This window comes from Coregonus lavaretus (assembly GCF_964263955.1).
Source record: "Coregonus lavaretus genome assembly, chromosome: 2".
NCBI lineage: Eukaryota > Metazoa > Chordata > Actinopteri > Salmoniformes > Salmonidae > Coregonus > Coregonus lavaretus.
In genome coordinates, this window is record NC_139989.1 from 86,007,209 (window position 1) to 86,030,899 (window position 23,691).

Consider the following 23,691-nt stretch of genomic DNA (forward strand, 5'->3'; position numbering starts at 1 on the left):
TGCCTATACCAATAATTGTTGGTATAGGCAAGATTGGTATAGGTTGGTATAGGCAATATTGTCTCTGACTATGTGTACTTTCATTCCCCTCTCAGCGGAAATGACAGCCACATTCAATTTAGTCATTACATCACGTCCTAGTAAATTTACCCGACACAGCTTAGATATCAGGATGGGTATGGTTGCCTCTCATCCTGATTGGTCATGTTTTAGGGTTATTGGGGCTGATAACCTTTCAATAAATTGATGACCAGAGGCAGATCGCACTATGATTTTCTCCCCATCAATCCTGACTCCATCTGGCTTGTCTGTTGCACAGGTTGCTGTCCTGCAGGCTCCCGTATCACAAAGGAATTTAATTTTCATACCCATTACTGTCAATGTCAAATAAGGTTTCTGTTCCTGTTGAAGTGCTAAGTCAATAGTAGCCAATTCAAACACCTCACAATTTGGATCAAAGGGTTCCTTAGTCTTCCCCTCACTAGAGTCTACTATTTCTCCCTCAAGGACTAGTCATGCCTTATCTTCCTCTTCCTCACGCTCAAAGCTGGGGGATGGACTTCTCTCTCCACTCTTCTCTCTTTTCTCTCTTTTCTCTCCTGTCTGACTTTCTCTGCCCTTGTCTGGTACTCCTCTACCTCTGGCTCTTCCTCACCTTCATCTTCCCTTCCTCCTCCAGCCCCTTCTTCCTCATAGGGAGGTGGGGCCGGTTGGGGGCAACATTATTCCCCTGCACTCTCCTTCTCCTCCCTACGTATTCATCATCTGGATTTTCTCTCCATGCCTGGTCTGCCAAGTTTGGATATAACCTTTCTGCCCTCTGCTCTGGGGGAGGCACGGAGACCTCAACCTTCACTTCTCTTTCCCTCTCACTCACTTCTCTTTTCTTCCTGCCTTATCTCCTCTCTCTCCTAAGTTTCTAGTTCTACCCGCCATCTCTCCCAGAGTGGCAATTAGTTACTCTGCATCTTCCTCTTCTTTCTTGGCTCTGTCCTGTCTGTTATTCTGCTCATGATGGATTGCATGTCTCTCTGAGGCTATTACACAATTCAGTTATTTTCCCAACATACTCTCCGTAATCGGCCCATGGCAAAAGTGTCCTCTGGGCATCCCCTGAAACCCACTGCCCTCTAACGGCAGCCCAAACCCTACTATTCCTGTTTCGGGGTGGGTCATTCCTTCTACCGCACTGGCCACGTCCTCTGTGTTCATGGCCTGTCTGCTAAATGGCATATTATTATTATTACTGTATACATCTAAGGTTGCTGGGGCCCCTTTCATTCCCCGCCAATAGATTAGGTAAGGCTATCAGTGGGTACTGGCCCCCTCCTACTCTCTCTCTCTCTCACTGCTTATTTCTCCTTTACACACCTTATGTATCTGTTTAAGCATGGATTCGAGTTTATCTGCGTCTAGACGTCCCTCAAAACCATACCTCTCCCTCCACCTGGTTACATAATGGACATTTCTTCTATCCCTGGATTCCATTTTAATTACATCAAGTATTTCTCGTCCCCAGTAAATTCTGGGACCTCTTGTGAGGATTTGCCCCCCCATGGTTGGTACTGTTAAAAATCCGTTAGCCACCTCTTCTATATAACAAGTCAATTTAACAAGTAATTCAAAATAGCTTCACACAACAACACCTTGAATCACCCCTTCCTGTATATGTAGTCTTGACTAGTCCCCCAGAATTATCTCATACTTTTACAGAGGGATTGATCCCCACAATGTAATCTTGATAATTCCTGACAGTCTCATACAACAGGAATGGGTTCTCCCTCCTCTATACAACCACCTGGAATTATTCATGTGACTTTTGAGCAAACATTAGGTCTCACACGTATACAACCTTACATGATTATTGGTGTTGTATCGGTAACCTGGAGTTTATAAGGCTCCAGAACGGATAGAGTTACAGCAAAATCTACAGTTGTTTGTGACTTTTGACTTAACTAATATTCTATTTCTCACACATGCTATTTTAATTCCTTCTGGTGTACTTTTTGTATTTGTTTAACCCGGATTATTTGTTGACTGCTCAATAATCTCTTACAGGTTACATCCCATAGGTGTACTTTTAATAGTTCCTTCTATTTCAACACCGGGTAGTTTCTTTTGGTAATGGCCTATTACCGTGAATCATTACGGACCCACCACCAGGTTGACTAGTCCCCCAGAATTATCTCATACTTTACGGAGGAGTCTATCCTCACAATGTAATCTTGATAATTCCTGACAGTCAACCCCACATTTCACTTAAAATGGCTACGCATTGATCAATTTGCTACTTTTCAATATTTTAGCAAGTCCTCAAATCAATTTCACCAAGTTAATGAATAAAGACTACTGACCTTATCCTTGCAGCCGAGATTCAATGTAGGTTTGGATTCCGTCACCGTCTCTGTCATTAATCAGGTGTCCTCTGGCCTGTTTTAACCCTTAATGTCAAAGGGCAGGACTTTCTATTTACGAATGTATCATTCACCCGTCGACGGTTTTCAGAGTTACCTGGAATGACAGAAACAGGGTAGTGGAGTCCGGCTCAGAAGGACCAAGCTGTTAAGTGAATTATTTAACAAACTATTTTAGTGTCTCTGTGCGTCTCCCAAAAGGTTGTAAGTCTTTTGGGATTTAAGTAACGGCCAGAGTCCCGGTCTGCATGGTCAGAGATATTTATTCATTGAGAATTCTGCCATCACAATTTCAGAGTCCATGTTTTATACTCATACGTCATACAAAAAGAAATCCCTTCCCTCTGTAGGCGGGCTGTAGTTTTCCACTCTAAAACTGCTCTACTGACCTTCAGTTCACACACACACACACATATACACACATGCATACACACATACATACACACACACACACACACATATCCTACTCCCTGCTTTACTCAGTTATTGCCGTTCTCACAATATTCTGCACCATGTTTTCATGACAGTTTCTCCCCTCCCTAAATTGGGAGGCCTCTTTATCTTAGTTTCTCAGTTGTCTTTGTTGTCTGGCCTGACTCTTACTCACATTGCTAAATAGTGGCTCATGGCATAGCCTTTACTGGTCCTACACTCACACATTATGCACAGTTTCAGGGTGTAATAATTAGTCATTAATAATTAATCTATCAGGATCATAGCTTTCACCTGGATTCACCTGCTCAGTCTGTCATGGAAAGAGCAGGTGTCCTTAATGTTTTGTCCACTTAAGTGTAAATTGCACAATAATGATCCATTGATGGATTTTCTTATGTAGTCTATTGTTTTCTCTGTATTGAACCTGCCTGCCACCCACCCGCCTGGGGACTGTGGGTTATGAGACAACCCCCGCATCACTAGCTTGCATGTTCTGCAGCCTTGTAGAGATAGGGAGGGGATGACTGGGAGGCAGGTTGGCATTTATTGTCATGAATCTTGCCCTGGAGGCAGTTCTGCAAAGTGGTCACTAGCTGGCACAGGCATAAAGTAATAATATCTGATTTTAATGCTAACCTTAACCTCACTGCTAATCCTTACCCTAAATTAAGACCATAAAACAACATTATTTCCCACAAAATAAAAAGCACAAATGTTTACGATATAGCCAATTCTGACTTTGCAGCTGTCATATCTAGAGGACATTGGGCAGTTCTGCCTCCAGAGCAAGATTCATGACAAAAGTCAACCTGTGACTGGGAGAGGACAATGTAAAATCGATAACGAAATTGTTTAACTTGCTTTTTCTTGTTTAAAGTATGTTTTATTATGAAAAGTACAATATATCCATGCACAATTGTGCAATTATGGAGAATATGTCCATATATAATTGTACAATTTATTTTTCAACAAAAAATATATTCAACAAATTATCAAATTGGTATTTCAATGGTGTTATTGTAAGAGTTTAAATGTTTAAACAGAGGATACATCTAAAACAGTATGTTCTGAGTATGTTACCTTAACGTCAACTCATAACGTCCCACTATAACTTCATGGGAGTCTAGTGGAAAGACTACATGTTGCTTTGGGTGGATTCATCAACATTTGCAGAATATTCCTGTAATGTCAGATGGCATCTTGTCAGACGGCAACAGCCTAGTCGGCTGCAGACACTCATAAGGAGTTCAAGTAGTTTATTTGCCATTTGCAGGTATTAAAAGTAATACATGCATTGTAATTCCTTGTTGGAGCTCATATAGGACAGTACATACCAGTGGAGGCTGCTGAGGGGAGGACGGCTCATAATAATGGCTGGAACGGAGCGAATTAAATGGCATCAAACGCATGGAAATCATGGAAACCATGTATTTGATGTATCTGATACTATTCCACTCAATCCGCTCCAGCCATTACAAGCCTGTCCTCCCCAACTACGGTCCCACCAACCTCCTGTGGTACGTACACACAAACAGTAAAATATATCATAAGAACATCAATAAAACATGCAAAGTGGGAAGATCATAAAAGGAAAAAATGTTCAGTCATGTTCTAAAAGTCTGATGGAAACAGTTTAGGTTGCTTGATTTAACAGGCAGATAGAACTGGGATAGAAGCTGTTCTGGAACCTGGGATCCAGAAACTGCCTAGCAACCACTGGTCCTCACTAGACTGGTGCCCTGCATGTCTATTTGTTCATTGGAGTTTATCAGGTTTTGAAGTGATGTCTGTGTTTGTTGGACACTTAGTGCTGGAATGAGGAGTCTGTTTGTTCCCAATTCTATCAGAAATGATGGTCCTCATTTGAAGGTCCTGAGTCAAGGTCCTCACTATTATAGGAAGATGTGTGTGTGTTTGTGTGTGTCCAGCGTGTGTGTGTATCCAGAGTGTGTGTGTGTGTCCAGTGTGTGTGTCCAATATGGGTGTGTGTGTGTGTCTCCTGTGTGTGTGTCCAGTGTGTGTGTGTGTCCAGTGTGTGAGTGTGTCCAGTGTGTGTGTCTCCTGTGTGTGTGTCCTGTGTGTGTGTGTGTGTGTGTCCAGTGTGTGTATCCAGTGTGTGTATGTGTGCGTGTGTGTCCAGTGTGTGTGTGTGTGTGTGTGTGTGTGTACCCAGTGTGTGTGTCCAGTGTGTGTGTGTGTGTGTCCTGTGCGTGTGTGTGTCTGGTGTGTGTGTGTGTCCAGTGTGTGTGTCTCCTGTGTGTGTCCAGTGTGTGTATGTGTGCGTGTGTGTGTGTGTCCAGTGTGTGTTGGTGTGTGTGTGTGTGTGTGTGTGTGTGTGTGTGTGTGTGTGTGTGTGTGTGTGTGTACCCAGTGTGTGTGTGTCCAGCATGTGTGTGTGTCCAGTGTGTGTGTGTGTGTCCAGTGTGTGTCTGTGTGTGTGTCCAGTATGTGTGTGTGTGTGTGTGTCCTGTGTGTGTGTGTCCTGTGTGTGTGTGTGTGTCCGGTGTGTGTGTGTGTCCGGTGTGTGTGTGTCCAGTGTGTGTGTGTCCAGTGTGTTTGTGTCCAGTGTGTGTGTGTGTGTGTCCAGTGTGTGTGTGTGTCCAGTGTGTGTGTCTCCTGTGTGTGTCCTGTGTGTGTGTGTGTGTGTGTGTGTGTGTGTGTGTGTCCAGTGTTTGTGTGTCCGGTGTGTGTGTCCAGTGTGTGTTGGTGTGTGTGTGTGTCCAGTGTTTGTGTGTGTGTGTCCAGTATGTGTGTGTGTGCCCAGTGTGTGTGTGTGTGTGTGTGTGTGTGTAGCCAGTGTTTGTGTCCAGTGTGTGTGTGTCCAGTGTGTGTGACTCCATTGTGTGTGTGTATGTGTGCAGTGTGCAGTGTGTGTCCAGTGTGAGTGTGTGTGTGTGTCCAGTGTGTGTGTGTGTGTGTTTGTGCAGTGTGTGTGTGTGTGTCCAGTGTGTGTCCACTTTGTGTGTGTGTGTGTGTGTGTGTGTGTGTGTGTGTGTGTGTGTGTGTGTGTGTGTGTGTGTGTGTGTGTGTGTGTGTGTGTCAGTGTTACCATGGTTATTATTTACAGGGACACTGAGGAGTCAACATCATAAACCCTAAACCCTGGATAGAGGGGCTCAGTGAATGTGGAGTGGAATGTGTACAGGTGGGTCAGTGTGTCAGAGGAGACTCTGTAGAAGGACAGAGTGCCGGCTGGCCAGTCCAGATACACTCCTACTCTGTGGGAGCTGGAGGAGGGGACGTCTATGGTAGTGGGGTTATTATTGTGACAGGCAGTGTATCTGTTGTCAGAGCAGAACAGACTCCAGGACTTGTCATTGTATCCAATCACACAGTCATAACCCCATCCTCTCCTGCTGATTCCTTTATATGTCAATCCTATACCAGCCCCTTCCCCACTCCACTCTACCTCCCAGTAACAGCGCCCAGTCAGACCCTCTCTACACAGCACCTGTCCACAGACCTCAAATCTCTCTGGGTGATCAGGATACGGCTGCTTCTCTCTCCTCCATGTCACCTTTCTGTTCTCCTCAGACAGAGAGAGGAATCTGTTTACTGTGTTTAGGTCCAGTGTGAGATCACAGACATCTGATGGATGAAACCAGACACAATATTAGAAATCATTCACATTAGAATTTTAACTCACTTTTCAGTAATTCATTTAATGTAGATGTTTCTAGGTATCAAAAGGAGAAGTTAAGGTAACTTGAGACTTGTTGAATGATCATATGTTATACTGTATGGTAATATAAAACAAACTTATTCCCATTAATTACACACACACACACACACACACATCCTGAACACACACACACACACACACACACACACACACACACACACACACACACACACACACAAACACTGGATACACACACACACACACACATACACACACATCCTGAACACACACACACACACACACACACTGGAAACAAACACACATCCTGAACACACACAGGAATCCGCCACACACACACACAGACACACACATTGTCAAAGCAACTCTTTGTAAACTTTGGTGTCCCTGATTTGTGCTTCTGTAGAACTACAGCTGATATTTAATATGACCAAGTAAGTAATGATGGTGGTCTTTTACTTTGACTTCACTTGAATTAAGACTTATTCTTAGTCATATTCTTAACAGCAGTCAACACTCACATTTTCTAAGTCCAGGTTTCATTGTGTTCTCTCCACCATGTTCCACACTGTAGCGGTAAGCAGAAGAACAGACAGTCATTGAGGGATACACCTGAACTCACACACACACACACACACACACACACACACACACACACACACACACACACACACACACACACACACACACACACACACACACACACACACACACACACACACACACACACACACAAACACACACACACACACACACACACACACACACACACACACACACAAACAGTCAGTATACACATTTGTCCAAGTGTGTGTGTGTGTGTGTGTCCACTGTTCGTGTGTGTGTCCAGTGTGTGTGTGTGTGAGTCCAGTGTGTGTGTGTGTGTGTGTGTGTGTTTCCAGTGTGTGTGTGTGTATGTGTCCAGTGTGTGTGTGTGTCCAGTGTGTGTCCAGTGTGTGTGTTTGTGTGTGTGTGTGTCCAGTGTGTGTGTGTGTGTGTGTGTGTGTGTGTGTGTGTGTGTGTGTGTCCGGTGTGTGTCAAGTGTGTGTGTGTGTGTGTGTGTGTTTGTGTCTGTCCAGTGTGTGTGTGTATGTCAAGTGTGTGTGTTTGTGTGTCCAGAATTATGTGTGTGTGTGTGTGTCCAGTGTGTGTGTGTGTGTGTGTGTGTGTGTGTGTGTGTGTGTTTGTCCAGTGTGTGTGTGTCCAGTGTGTGTGTGTCCAGAGTGTGTGTGTGTCCAGTGTGTCCAGTGTGTCCAGTGTGTGTGTGTGTGTGTGTGTGTGTGTTTGTCCAGTGTGTGTATGTGTGTCCATTGTGTGTGTGTGTCCAGTGTGTGTATGTCTAGTGTGTTTGTGTGTGTCTAGTGTATGTGTGTGTGTGTCTAGTGTGTGTGTGTGTGTGTGTGTGTGTGTGTGTGTGTGTGTGTTTGTCCAGTGTGAGTAAGTCTGTGTGTTTGTGTGTGTCCAGTGTGTGTCCAGTGTGTGTATGTTTGTGTGTGTGTCCAGTGTGTGTTTGTTTGTGTGTATGTGTCCTTTGTGTGTCCAGTGTGTGTGTGTGTGTGTGTGTGTGTGTCTGTTTGTGCATGTGTGTGCGTGTGTGTGTGTGTTTGTCCAGTGTGTGTGTGTGTCCATTGTGTGTTTATGTCCTGTGTGTGTGTGTGTGTGTTTAGTGTGTGTGTGTGTCCAGTGTGTGTGTGTGTCCAGTGTGTGTGTGTTTGTCTAGTGTGTGTGTGTTTGTCCAGTGTGTGTGTGTCTAGTGTGTGTGTGTGTGTGTGTCCAGTGTGAGTGTGTGTGTGCCCAGTGTGTGTGTTTTTCCAGTGTGTGTGTGTGTGTGTGTGCGTCCTTTGTGTGTGTGTGTGTCCTTTGTGTGTATGTGTCCAGTGTGTGTGTTTACAGTGTGTGTGTGTGTGTGTGTCCAATGTTTGTGTGTGTCCAGTGTGTGTACTGATACACGTGCACACACACACACTGGACACACACAAACACTGGACAAACACACACACACACGACACACGACAGAAACACACACACACAAACACACACTGGACACACAGACACACAAACACACACACACAGGACACACACACTGGACACACACACACACTGGACACACACACACACTGGACACACACACACAGTCTTTATATAACTTAGTCCAAGTGGTGGTCAGAATGTTTGTCTTAACTAGCCTGATAACTCCAACATGTCTGATATGAACATTGACATAAACCCTCTACATACTTGAGTTTCTCCAGTCTGCAGTGTGGATCCTCCAGTCCAGCAGAGAGCAGTCTGACTCCTGAGTCTCCTGGGTGATTGTAGCTCAGGTCCAGCTCTCTCAGGTGTGAGGGGTTTGAATTCAGAGCTGAGACCAGAGCAGCACAGCCTTCCTCTGTGACTAGACAGCCTGACAGCCTGCAAAGAGTCAAATCATATTAAAACCACACTGCTATTCTTTGGTGGTGTAAATAGTGGCAGTATATTTTTTCAACATTTTCATTTATACCAGTGTCCTGAAACCTGCCATATCTATTCATAAATTAATGTATCATTATAAAAAATTATCAGAATATTGCTTGTAGAGAGAAACATGTATAGTACAAATATTTGAGTAGACTGACCAGAGCAGTTTAAAAAGCAGTATTAGTCAAAAGACAGACAGTGAGGTATCAGATTTAGATTGTATTGAGTATACAGTCCACACCATATCTATTTTGACAGTGAAGCTAACATTTTAAATGTGGCTCTATACTCCAGCATTGTGGATTTGAGATTAAATGTTTCATATGAGGTGACAGTATCTAATTTCACCTTTTATTTGAGGGTATTTTCATACATATCTGTTTCACTGTTCAGAAAAATAAAAGCACTTTATGTATCTTGTCCGCCCATTTGAAGAAGTCATAAGTATTCTGACCAATTCACTTACAGTGTCACGATCGTTCATTAACGAGAAGGACCAAGGCGCAGCGTGATATGCATTCATATTTATTGACGTACTGAACACACGACAAAAACAACAAACGAAATGTGACGTCCAAGGTAGACTAATAACATACCTCAACGGAACAAGATCTCACAACTGACTGGTGCCAAACGGCTGCCTAAGTATGGTCCCCAATCAGAGACAACGAGCTACAGCTGCCTCTGATTGGGAACCACCCTGGCCAACATAGATCTAAACGATCTAGAAACTAAACATAGAAATAAACACAACACGAAATATACACACCCTGACTCAACAAATAACCGTCCCCTGAGTCAGGGCGTGACATACAGTGTATTAAAGTAGTCAAAAGTTGAGTATTTGGTTGTAAACTCGTTGGTTGCATTTGCCGTTTGTTTTGGTTGTGTTTTGGGTTATGTTTTGTCCGATAGTAACTGAATGGTGGATGATGACTGGAGAAATTTTCTGTCTAAGTGAGAAGATAACATGTTTCTAAACATTACTAAATTAATCCTGATGATGCCATGATAAAGAAAAATCATGAATGAATCATGAATAATAATGAGTGAGAAAGTTACAGAGGCTACAACAAAACATGCTAACCTCTCACCATTACCAATAACAGAGGGGGAATGATCCTTGTTCCTCTGTAACTTTCTCATTCATCATCATTCACGATTCATTCATGATTATTCATAATCATGGTAGCATCCACAGGAATGTAGACGTGTTCAGAAACATCTTCTATTCTTACTGACAATACAAGTGAAGTGACTCCAAAATGACAGGACATTATTCACCATTCAGTTTCTATTGGGAAAAACATCATCTAAAACACAACCAAGACAAACTGCAAATGCATTCAACAAGTTTGTAGAATCACAAGCTTGATGTAATCACTGCAGGTAAGGAATATGGTACCAAATACTAAACTTATGACTACTTTAATACAATATAAGTGAATATGTCCAAATTATTAAGACTTTTTCAAATGGGAGAAGTAGATACATAAAGTGCTTTCATTTCTAAACAGTAACACAGATATGTATGAAAATACCCTCAAATAAAAGGTGACATTCTGTACTGTTGCCTAATATGAAATATTCTATCTCAAATCCAAAATGCTGGAGCACAGCACCAAATGTAAAACTGAAAGCTTCACTGTCCAAACACATATGGTGTGGAATATGTGTTCCTGGTAAACACATGTGGATCTGGTGAACAGTTATCACTTGTTGACCAACTACAGGAATACTGACCTCAGAGTCTCCAGTTTACAGTGGGGATTCCCCAGTCCAGCAGAGAGCAGCTTCACTCCTGAATCCTTCAGGTCATTGTTACTCAGATCCAGCTCTCTCAGGTGTGAGGGGTTTGACTTCAGAGCTGAGACCAGAGAAGCACAGCCTTCCTCTGTGACTAGACAGCCTGACAGCCTGCAAAGAGTCAAATCATATTAAAACCACACTGCTATTCTTGGTGGTGAAATATATTTTTTCAACATTTTCAGATACATCAGAGTCCTGAAACCTGCCATATCTATTCATATATGTATATACACACTACTACCAGTCAAAAGTTTGAACACACCTACTCATTCAAGTTTTTGTTTCGTTTTTTAAAAACTGTTTTTTACATTGTAGAATAATAGTGAAGACATCAAAACTATGAAATAACACATATGGAATCATGTAGTAACCAAACAAGTGTTAAACAAATCAAAATATATTTTAGATTTTAGATTCTTCAAATAGCCACCCTTTGCCTTGATGACAGCTTTGCACACTCTTGCCATTCTCTCAACCAGCTTCATGAAGTAGTCACCTGGAATGCATTTCAATTAACAGGTGTGCCTTCTTAAAAGTTAATTTGTTGAATTTCTTTCCTTCTTAATGCGTTTTAGCCAATCAGTTGTGTTGTGACAAGGTAGGGGGGTATACAGAAGATAGCCCTATTTGGTAAAATATCAAGTCCATATTATGGCAAGAACAGCTCAAATAAGCAAAGAGAAACGACAGTCCATCATTACTTTAAGACATGAAGGTCAGTCAATAAGGAACATTTCAAGAACTTTTCAAGTTTCTTCAAGTGCAGTCGCAAAAAATATCAAGTGCTATGATGAAACTGGCTCTCATGAGGACCGCCACAGGAATGGAAGACCCAGAGTTACATCTGCTGCAGAGGATAAGTTCATAAGAGTTACCAGCCTCAGAAATTGCAGCCCAAATAAATTCTTCACAGAGCTTGACGCCTTGATAAGTTCCTTTCCTGAGGATGGCTCACCCTTCACAGTTTTGGGGGATTTCAACCTCCCTACGTCTACATTTGACTCATTTCTCTCTGCCTCCTTCTTTCCACTCCTCTCCTCTTTTGACCTCACACTCTCACCGTCCCCCCCTACTCACAAGGCAGGCAATACGCTTGACTTCATCTTTACTAGATGTTGCTCTTCTACTAATCTCACTGCAACTCCCCTCCATGTCTCCGACCACTACTTTGTATCCTTTTCTCTCTCGCTCTCCTCCAACACTACTCACTCTGCCCCTACACAGATGGTAACGCGCCGCCGCAACCTTCGCTCTCTCTCTCCCACTACTCTCTCCTCTTCCATCCTATCATCTCTTCCCTCTGCTCAATCCTTCTCCCTCCAATCTCCTGATTCTGCCTCCTCAACCCTCCTCTCCTCCCTTTCTGCATCCTTTGACTCCCTGTGTCCCCTATCCTCCCGGCCGGCTCGGTCCTCCCCTCCAGCTCCGTGGCTTGACGACTCATTGCGAGCTCACAGAACAGAGCTCCGGGCAGCTGAGCGGAAATGGAAGAAAACTAAACTCCCTGCCGACCTGGCATCTTTTTACTCCCTCCTCTCTACATTTTCTTCATCTGTTTCTGCTGCTAAGGCCACTTTCTACCATTCTAAATTCCAAGCATCTGCCTCTAACCCTAGGAAGCTCTTTGCCACATTCTCCTCACTGCTGGATCCCCCCCCCCCACCCCCCCCTCCTCCCTCTCTGTGGATGACTTCATCAACCACTTTGAAAAGAAGGTTGACGACATCCGATCCTCGTTTGTTAAGTCTAATGACACTGCTGGTCCTGCTCACACTGCCCTACCCTATGCTTTGACTTCTTTCTCCCCTCTCTCTCCAGATAAAATCTTGCGACTAGTGACTGCAGGCCGCCCAACAACCTGCCCGCTTGACCCCATCCCCTCCTCTCTTCTCCAGACCATCTCCGGTGACCTTCTCCCCTACCTCACCATGCTGATCAACTCATCCTTGACCGCTGGCTATGTCCCTTCCGTCTTCAAGAGAGCGAGAGTTGCACCCCTTCTCAAAAAACCAACACTCGATCCCTCTGATGTCAACAACTACAGACCAGTATCCCTTCTTTCTTTTCTCTCCAAAACTATTGAGCGTGCCGTCTTTAGCCAACTCTCTTGCTATCTCTCTCAGAATGACCTTCTTGATCAAAACCAGTCAGGTTTCAAGACTGGTCATTCAACTGAGACTGCTCTTCTCTGTGTCACGGAGGCTCTCCGCACTGCTAAAGCTAACTCTCTCTCCTCTGCTCTTGTCCTTCTAGACCTGTCTGCTGCCTTTGATACTGTGAACCATCAGATCTTCCTCTCCACCCTCTCCGAGCTGGGCATCTCCAGCGCGGCTCACTCTTGGATTGCGTCCTACCTGAACGGTCGCTCCTACCAAGTGCCGTGGCGAGAAGCTGTCTCCGCACCACGTGCTCTCACCACTGGTGTCCCCCAGGGCTCAGTTCTAGGCCCTCTCCTATTCTCGCTATACACCAAGTCACTTGGCTCTGTCATATCCTCACATGGCCTCTCCTATCATTGCTACGCAGACGACACACAACTAATCTTCTCCTTTCTCCCTTCTGATAACCAGGTGACGAATCGCATCTCTGCATGTCTGGCAGACATATCAGTATGGATGACGGATCACCACCTCAAGCTGAACCTTGGCAAGACGGAGCTGCTCTTCCTCCCGGGGAAGGACTGCCCGTTCCATGATCTCGCCATCACGGTTGACAACTCCGTTGTGTCCTCCTCCCAGAGTGCGAAGAGCCTTGGCGTGACCCTGGACAACACCCTGTCGTTCTCCGCTAACATCAAGGCGGTGACCCGATCCTGTAGGTTCATGCTCTACAACATTCGGAGAGTACGACCCTGCCTTACACAGGAAGCGGCATAGGTCCTAATCCAGGCACTTGTCATCTCCCATCTGGATTACTGCAACTCGCTGTTGGCTGGGCTCCCTGCCCGTGCCATTAAACCCCTACAATTCATCCAGAATGCCGCAGCCCGTCTGGTGTTCAACCTTCCCAAGTTCTCTCACGTCACCCCGCTCCTCCGCACACTACACTGTCTTCCAGTTGAAGCTCGCATCTGCTACAAGACCATGGTGCTTGCCTACGGAGCTGTGAGGGGAACGGCACCTCCGTACCTTCAGGCTCTGATCAGTCCCTACACCCAAACGAGGGCATTGCGTTCATCCAACTCTGGCCTGCTGGCTCCCCTACCTCTGCTGAAGCACAGTTCCCGCTCAGCCCAGTCAAAACTGTTCGCTGCTCTGGCACCCCAATGGTGGAACAAGCTCCCTCACGACGTCAGGACAGCGGAGTCACTCACCACCTTCCGGAGACATTTGAAACCCCACCTCTTTAAGGAACACCTGGGATAGGATAAAGTAATCCTTCTACCCCCCCCTTACCCCACCCCAAAGAAAGAAAGAAAGAAAAAAAAAACATATTGTAAAGTGGTTATCCCACTGGCTATAAGGTGAATGCACCAATTTGTAAGTCGCTCTGGATAAGAGCGTCTGCTAAATGACGTAAATGTAAATGTAAATGTGTTATGGTGTGGGGGTGCTTTGCTGGTGACACTGTTTGTGATTTATTTAGAATTCAAGGCACACTTAACCAGCATGGCTTCCACAGCATTCTGCAGCGATACGCCATCCCATCTGGTTTGGGCTTAGTGGGACTATCATTTGTTTTTCAACAGGACAATGACCCAACACACTTCCAAACTGTGTAAGGAGAGGGATTGAGTGCTGCATCAGATGACCTGGCCTCCATAATCACCCGACCTCAACCCAATTGAGATGGTTTGGGATGAGTCGGACGGCAGAGTGAAGGAAAAGCAGCCAACAAGTGCTCAGCATATGTGGGAACTCCTTCAAGACTGTTGGAAAAGCATTCCAGGTGAAGCTGGTTGAGAGAATGCCAAGAGTGTGCAAAGCTGTCACCAAGGCAAAGGGTGGCTAATTGAAGAACTTCAAATATAAAATATATTTTCATTTGTTTAACACTTTATAGGTTATGACATGATTCCATATGTGTTATTTCATAGTTTTGATGTCTTCACTAATATTCTACAATGGAAAAAATAGTGAAAATAAAGACAAACCCTTGAATGAGTAGGTGTGTCCAAACTTTTGACTGGTACTGTATATACATGAATTAATGTATCATTATTAACAGTAGATAACATGTTTCTAAACACTACTAAATGAATCCTTGTGTGTGTGTGTGTGTGTGTCCAGTGTGTGTGTGTGTGTGTGTGTGTGTGCGTGTGTGTGTGTGTGTGTGTGTGTGTGTGTGTGTGTGTGTGTGTGTGTGTGTGTGTGTGTGCGTGTGTCCGTGTCCAGTGTGTGTGTTTGTCCAATGAGTGTGTGTTCATTGAGTGATACAGGAATACTGACCTCAGAGTCTCCAGTTTACAGTGGGGATTCCCCAGTCCAGCAGAGAGCAGATTCACTCCTGAATCCTTCAGGTCATTGTTACTCAGATCCAGCTCTCTCAGGTGTGAGGGGTTTGACCTCAGAGCTGATACCAGAGAAGCACAGCCTTCCTCTGTGACTAGACAGCCTGACAGCCTGCAAAGAGTCAAATCATATTAAAACCACACTGCTATTCTTTGGTGTTGAGTAATTTTCTTTCTGTGAGTAGACAACATGTTTCTAAACACTACTAAATTAATCATGATTATGCCATGATTGAGAAAGATCATGAATGAATCATGAATAATAATGAGTGAGAAAGTTACAGAGGCTACAACAAAACATGCTAACCTCTCACCATTAACAATTATTAACATCAAATAAAAGGTGACATTCTATAATGAAACATTCAATCTGAAATCCAAAATGCTGGAGCATAGCACCAAATTTAAAACTGTAAACTTCACTGTCCAAACACATATGGTGTGGAATATGTGTGCCTGGTAAACACATGTGGATCTGGTGAACAGTTATCACTTGTTGACCAACTACAGGAATACTGACCTCAGAGTCTCCAGTTTACAGTGGGGATTCCCCAGTCCAGCAGAGAGCAGCTTCACTCCTGAATCCTTCAGGTCATTGTTACTCAGATCCAGCTCTCTCAGGTGTGAGGGGTTTGACTTCAGAGCTGAGACCAGAGAAGCACAGCCTTTCTTTGTGAGTCCACAGAATGAGAGTCTGCAAAGAGATCATCATGATTTCACAAACACACAATTTAACACCAGTAGTGTAGAAGTGTGAAACCCCACCTCTTTAAGGAATACCTGGGATAGGATGAAGTAATCCTTCTACCACCCCCTTACCCCAACCCCCCCCCCCCCCCCCCCCCCCAAAAAAAAAAAAAAAAAACACATTGTGAAGTGGTTATCCCACTGGCTATAAGGTGAATGCACCAATTTGTAAGTCGCTCTGGATAAGAGCGTCTGCTAAATTACGTAAATGTAAATGTAAATGTAGAAGGACAATGGCAGATGCATTTGGTTTATTCTCTTAAACAACATATAGATTCATCTTCCGTCTCCTAGAATTGTATGGTCATATTGTTATACTAATGTGAACACCAATGCACTGATTCAGTAAGTTTTTCAATATAATATAATATATTATATACATATTATAATATATATTTTTCTCTAAACTGAATATTTCTTCCTGATGATTAGTACTTAAATGTAATTTTATGTACTCACAGAGCAGCTCTGGAGGCTTTGACAACTGGCAGCAGCCTCAGAAGACCTTCCTCTGATCTGGAGTATTTCTTCAGGTCAAACACATCTAGCTCCTTTTCTGAAGTCAGCAACACAAAGACCAGAGCTGACCACTGTGCAGGTGACAGTTCTTCTTCTGAGAGACTTCCTGAGCTCAGGTAGCTTTGGATCTCCTCCACTAGAGAATGGTCATTCAGTTCATTCAGACAGTGGAACAGATTGATACACCTCTCTGGAGAGGGATTCTCCCTGATCTTCTCCTTGATGTATTTGACTGTTTCTTCATGGCTCTGTGAGCTGCTTCTTGTCTTTGTCAGTAGACCTCGTAAGTGCTTCTGATTGGACTCCAGTGAGAGGCCCAGAAGGAAGCGGAGGAAAAGGTCCAGGTTTCCCGTCTCACTTTGTAAGGCTTTATCCACAGCACTCTTGTAGAAGGTAACTTTACGCTTGTGTCTGATCCTCACAGAAAAGTTCCTGGATGTTGATTGAGGTTCATCCATTAGATTCTCATTGTTGTTGATGAATGAGAGGAACACATATACAGCAGCCAGAAACTCCTGAATGCTCAGATGCACGAAGCAGTACACCTTGTCCTGGTACAGCACACATTCCTCTTTAAAGAGCTGAGTGCACAATCCTGAGTACAGTGATGCTTCATTGACATCAATGCCAGCCTCATTCAGATCTTCTTCATAGAAAATCAGATTGCCATTCACAAGCTGTTGAAAAGCCAGTTTTCCCAGTGACAGAATGCTCTCTTTATTCCAGTGTGGACCAGTCTCTTCTTTCCCAAGATACTTTTCATTCTTCTGTTTGGTATGAAACTCCACAAGTTGTGTGTACATCTCAGTCAGAGTCTTGGGCATCTCTTCTGTCTTATGTTTTAACATGTGTTCAAGGACTGTTGCAGAAATCCAACAGAAGACTGGAATGTGGCACATGATGTGGAGGCTCCTTGATGTCTTTATGTGTGAGATGATTCTGCTGGCCAGGTCCTCATCACTGAATCTCTTCCTGAAGTACTCCTCCTTCTGTGGGTCATTAAACCCTCGTATCTCTGTCACCTGGTCAACACACCCTGAAGGGATCTTATTGGCTGCTGCAGGTCGGGTAGTTACCCAGAGGAGAGCAGAGGGAAGCAGATTTCCCTTGATGAGATTTGTCAGCAGAACATCCACTGAGGTTGACTTTGTGACGTCACAACAGATCTTGTTCTTCTGGAAGTCTAGGGGCAGTCGGCACTCATCCAGACCATCAAAGATGAACAGGACTTTGTACTTGTCGAAGTTGGAGATTCTTGATTCTGTGGTTTCCTTTGAGAAGTGATTGAGAAGTTCAATCAAAGTGTGTTTTTCCCCGTTCATCAAATTCAGCTCCCGAAAAGGGAATGAAAATACAAATTGGACATCCTGATTTGCTTTTCCTTCAGCCCAGTCCAGAATGAACTTCTGCACAGAGACTGTTTTTCCAATGCCAGCGACTCCCTTTGTCAGCACAGTTCTGATATGTTTGTCTTGTCCAGTTAAGGGTCTGAAGATGTCGTTACATTTGACTGCAGTCTCTGGTCTTGCTTGTTTCCTGGTTGTTGTCTCAATCTGTCTCAGCTCATGTTCATTATTGACCTCTCCTGTTCCACCCTCTGTGATGTAGAGCTCTGTGTAGATCTTATTGAGAAGTGTTGGGTTTCCTTGTTTAGCGATCCCCTCAAATACACATTGAAACTTCTTCTTTAGATTAGATTTGAGTTCACGTTGAAGAATCACAGCACGCTCATCTGAATCTAGAAATAACACAGAGGATATTAATATTACGTCTGTTTTAATGCCTACAGTATTCTAGGACTGTTATAACATTTTAAATTATAATACTTTATTCTCTTAACTGACTGTATAAATGTTTTCATAATGCATTACAGACTGGTGTGACTGATTATATTATTATTGGTTCTCTCTCTCTCTCTCTCTCTCTCTCTCTCTCTCTCTCTCTCTCTCTCTCTCTCTCTCTCTCTCTCTCTCTCTCTCTCTCTCTCTCTCTCTCTCTCTCTCTCTCTCTCTCTCTCTCTCTCAATCAACACATCCCTGCTGCTACTTGATGAGGTCACTAGGTGTTGTGTTAAGGCTGCTACAATATCATTGAGTTACACAGCTACTTTAGCTGTACTTTAGCTACAGCTTTTAAATGTTCTAAAACAGCATTCAACATGAGGCAGACAGCTCTTACTTTTCTCCAGTGTGTCAGCAAGCTCCTTCTGGTTCATTTTCCTCAGGACGTGCAGTGTGATCTTCAGAGCCCCCTCTCTGGCACTGCTCTCCTGCTTCTCATCTTCAGCATCCACCACTTCCTTATCCTGCTTCTGACTCTCAAAGCCTTCTGGGAGTTCTGGACTAAGAATCCTCTTGAACATCTTCAGCTCGTTCTTCACAAATGTCATAATATTCTCTTCAAGCAACTGAAATAAATCAAGTATATAAGTTAAGCAAGAGACTAAATGCTTTCTCATTAACACATGAATGAATGATTGACAGATCAACTTTACTTGAGGTAAACAAAAACAAATGTACATAACAGGACCACATACACTGAATATGGAGGCCAGGTCTGTTTGATGACTCTGGGAAGACTGACCACTGAGAATCTCTGACTCTGATCTCACCTGTTGGTTTCTGTGGACAAAACATGAGATTACATTTCCTCATCCAGGGAGTACACACACACACACACACACACACACACACACACACACACACACACACACACACACACACACACACACACACACACACACACACACACACGGAGGGAATGTTGTGTTTGTTTAATATTGTTTTAGGACTATGAAAATGGAAAAAGGTTTAGCCTATGGATTATGAAAACAACAAAAATAAATGGTAAAATGACTAGAGACAGTGTTGTTTAACTCACTGACCATGACCCATGAGTTCTTCTTACCTTTGTTCACTAGAAAAGTCTCCCTCTCTGAAGTATATAGGGGGTCTCATAGACCAGTCACTCTTCATGGACACACAGCTGGGTACAGGGGAGGCTCGTCTCTCCTGCTTGATTGGGCTTCAACACAACAGAGACAAACATTACGTATCTCATCTACTCTGAGCTCAGATGGGGAAACATAAGAAGAGTTTCATTCCAAAACGCTATATATCCATTTTCAGAAATGTTCGTAAATTAGCTTTTATTGTTTAAAGAAATTATGAAAGAGATTGGTGTGTTTTTTCAGTAGCTAATCATGGCATGGGTTTGTTCAATGACAGACATGTATTTGTTTAAAATCTATCACTTGATGGTTTCATTTTAGAGAGACAAATAATTATGTTTTTTTGCAAAATGCTATATATCTGCCTCACTCTCAGAGAAATAAGTAGTACTGCTAGGTTTTACACAGTAATAATATATATCTGCCTCACTCTCAGAGAAATAAGTAGTACTGCTAGGTTTTACACAGTCAAATGTGGCCGACCGGCTCGATTCGAACTTATTTAGCAAAATTTGAAATTGTGTTTTTTTTTACATGGGATAAAAGTAGAGACTCAGCTAGAAAAAGGTATATCATACACTATAGCTGAGGAACAAAGGGAAAGTAATTCTGCTTTGAAAGATGATAAACTTGTAACCTCACTTTTGAGAAAATGGCCTTTGAAAGTTTTGGTTCACCTACTGGAGAGCTCTTCTTTATCCACACTGGTGTTACTTTGGCAGATAATGTCATCAATCTAAATAAATCGTTTTTTAAATATATATAGTTAACTAAATGTATGGTGTTTTTGGTTTATGTCAGTTTCATTGTTTATTTTGCTATAAATGGTTATGTTATGGTTGTAAGTGGTAGAATTAACTAGAAAATGTCATATTTTAAAATTCTGAGTAATTGCTACTTTAGTAAGGATATACTTTATGCAGTACTACTGCAGTTTCTAAATAATTCCAATAGATGGCAGCATAAGACCACAAATGACATTTCAGAAGGTTAGTTTAGTTTTCTCCCTGGATACACCACCACTCCCCCTCACAGGAAAACTCCTGCACACGCTTTTTACTGTCCCTTTCCACACTGCTAACGCAAGAGGAACGACTGAAAAAGCATTTAACAGATTACTGTGAAATAATATAATGATGATTCATGTTTATTATTAGCTGTTTTTATGCTCATGTTTTGAAATTATACTTCATTACTATAACGATTATCAATAAGCCTGAACATTAATTTAGTCACCTCTGGTCGAGAAAAACGTATTTTCCTAGTACATTCATTGTCAGATTCATCAACCAGCAGCGAGCACTCTGCCTTCTAGCACTAGCGGGGGGCATGTTAAGGTACATTTGCTAACCGCGAGGGTTGCATGATGTTATTCATTGGTGGGCTGGAAGACGCACTCTTGTCTTATCTATTCCGAGGTTGTTTAATCGCAATATTAGATATTTAAAAATGCATGTATACTAGGGTTGAGGTTGGAGCATCTGACTAGTGATTATTTACCAGGGGTTCAACACCTGCTATAGTCACTATTTAATTGCTCTTCCAAAAGCAACACAGGCCTAATACGAGATATATAGCTAACTTCAGTAATGAGTGACCATTTCAGAAAATCATGGGACATATAGTATTTGGTTGCAAGCTATTTTATGTCAATCATATTGCTGCTTGTAGCCTATAACTGATGCTTCGTGGTCTTATGCTGCCATCTGTTGGAAATATTTAGCTATTAAAAGTTATTAATTCACGTACAGACATTGGTGAGGCAGCTGAGAAATAAAGTATATTAGATCAGTCTCAAACCTGCCCCACGCCAATTGCTGGACCTTCACACAGAGGTTACTAGGTCACCCAATTCAAACCACATTTGAAAAATAAAACAAATGTGTCTTATTTATCAAGTGTTCTGTCTTGCTATTATACATATAATAAAATAACAACAAAATAATCAAAACGCTATTTAATACTATAATTGTATTTACTAAGATAATATTACTACTAAAATAGTTTCTAAAAGTGTTCTAGGCTACCCTACCCTAGAATTAGGGGTTAGGGTTACGGCTAAAATAGGTTATAAGTAGGGTAAGAGTTTCTGTATAGCACTTTGTGACATCTGCTGGTGTAAAAAGGGCTTTATAAATACATTTGATTGATTGTTAGATTTAGGGTTTATATGGCAAAAAACAGTATGGGTTTATAGCACTCTTGCGCCTCCCTTTGGCCATATGTGGGTACTACATAACTAATTCATGACATTTTTTACATTTACATTTTACATATTTAGCAGATGGTCTTTTCCAGAGCAACTTACAGTTAGTGAGTGCATACATTTTCATACTGACCCCCCGTGGGAAACGAACCCACAACCCTGGCGTTGCAAGCACCATGCTGTACCAACTGAGCTATAAGACACTTGCTAAGCTCATAACCTGAGGTAGCAACTGCGTCAGATCTACAAATCCATTAGCTAGACCACCCGATTAGACAACAATCACCCCATTATACCCATTTGGTTTGCAACTCAGTGAATCTGCGCAGCATTCACTCAATTTGATGCCTACGAACAAAGATTTCGATGCATATCAAATTACCCAGCAGCCATTTAGAAACAACAAGTCATCAAAACAATTTTTATTTCTTAATTAAAAAATGTCTTCTGGCTGTTTAAATCGGCCACATCTTGAAAAAGAGGACAGGGACATGCGTTTTGTTTAGATTGTACACTTTTTTCTTAAAACTAATATGGTTAAACATGACCAGAAAATGTTTAATGTTTGATGGCTATCCGCCAGCCATCGCCTCTTAGACTGTGTCTCACCTCACTATAGGTGACCACAACATGTACTCAGGTGAACAGGGTGAGCGCTCACCAAGTAGCTGTAACCTTGTTAATAATCAGTTACCTGAGGTAAACCTACAGGGTTAACGCTCACCAAGTAGCTGTAACGTTGTTAATAATAAGTTACCTGAGGTAAACCTACAGGGTTAACGCTCACCAAGTAGCAGTAACCTTGTTAATAATCAGTTACCTGAGGTAAACCTACAGGGTTAACGCTCACCAAGTAGCCGTAACCTTGTTAATAATAAGTTACCTGAGGTAAACCTACAGGGTTAACGCAGGCAGGTCTCATTGATAACAATAGTGAAGCTGGCATTGTGACGCAGAACAATGGGCTGGGAATAGAACGTTCTGAAGGCGAGTCGGTGTCACGGAGCTCAATAGAACTAATAGGAGCTGGTAGGGTGAAAAATGTCCGAACGTAAGGCCTGTTTTTTCGCGATTACTTCATAACTAGGGACAAGGTGTTGGGTTCTATTTTTCTCATAATTGGATCTGTATGTGATGAATAACTTAGAAGGAATGCATTAATGATAAGCATAGGTTTGTACTATACTGATATAAATTGTTTCACATAACAGGCTGTGATTCATGTGTGGAACGTTAGGGGAAGGACAGATAAGACTTGTATTTCTTACAGATACGAACACTGCCTCTTTGTTGTCTGTGAACCGTTGTCTGTGAACCGTCCTTGGATGTAGGAACGTAGTCTTTTGGGTGCTGACTCTACAGGTTGTTATGATAAACTTATGCCTGGGAACGGTGGAGCGCCAAGGGGTGGGACCAACCCGTGTGCCAACGGATTGGCTGAGTAAAGTCTAAACCACACTCAGTCCTTTACTCTGATTGGCCAACAGAAGAGGTGGGAACTCTCTGTCAGAGTATTTGAGAAATAACCTGTAAACAATGGTTTAGTTATCTGAGTGCCCTGCGAGGTATTTCAGTGGACCCGTATATACGAACCTTCATACTTATCATACATACATTTAGCATATAATAAATTAAGCTTGGATTGAAGATCTCTTGATTCTTATTCCAATACCAGATTTGAATTACGCAATTTCTAACAATGGTAATATTATGAAACTGGGCTCCATGGCGGATGCAATGAACTAGTTTTTCTCAGAAAAAAAGCGTTAAAAAAATTATATTAAAAAGTTTGGTCCTTGGACACAGAGGGGTTGAACACTAAAGTTACCGTCCATCTAGTGAGAAGAGGAGAACCGGACAGAGGGAGCGTAGGCCAGCATCCGTCAACGAGAGAGGGAGAAGCCCTCCACGGTATTTAACAGGTGGAAGAAATAACCAGGGAGCTCCATCGGTCCACAAGAAATGCAGGCAGCCGGTGATGATGTAGTGGTAACTAGGATAACTAGGATGCTGCTGGTAGAGTAGCTAGCTTAGCTAGCTGTACCGACTAGCTTGGCTAGC

General features: G+C 42.8%; 1 protein-coding gene across 1 annotated transcript; it reads right to left on the reverse strand.

Moving 5' to 3' along the window:
* Positions 1-5,817: 5,817 nt before the first annotated feature.
* On the reverse strand, positions 5,818-19,089 carry LOC311140997 (NLR family CARD domain-containing protein 3-like). The gene is made up of 7 exons (XM_084176267.1): positions 19,011-19,089; positions 18,653-18,881; positions 16,415-18,212; positions 10,692-10,866; positions 8,728-8,894; positions 7,011-7,057; positions 5,818-6,437 (listed from the first exon to the last, which is right to left on the reverse strand). The coding sequence occupies exons 2-7, from the start codon at positions 18,861-18,863 to the stop codon at positions 5,911-5,913; spliced, it is 2,925 nt and encodes a 974-aa protein (XP_084032393.1). The 5' UTR covers positions 18,864-18,881; positions 19,011-19,089; the 3' UTR covers positions 5,818-5,910.
* Positions 19,090-23,691: the final 4,602 nt, after the last annotated feature.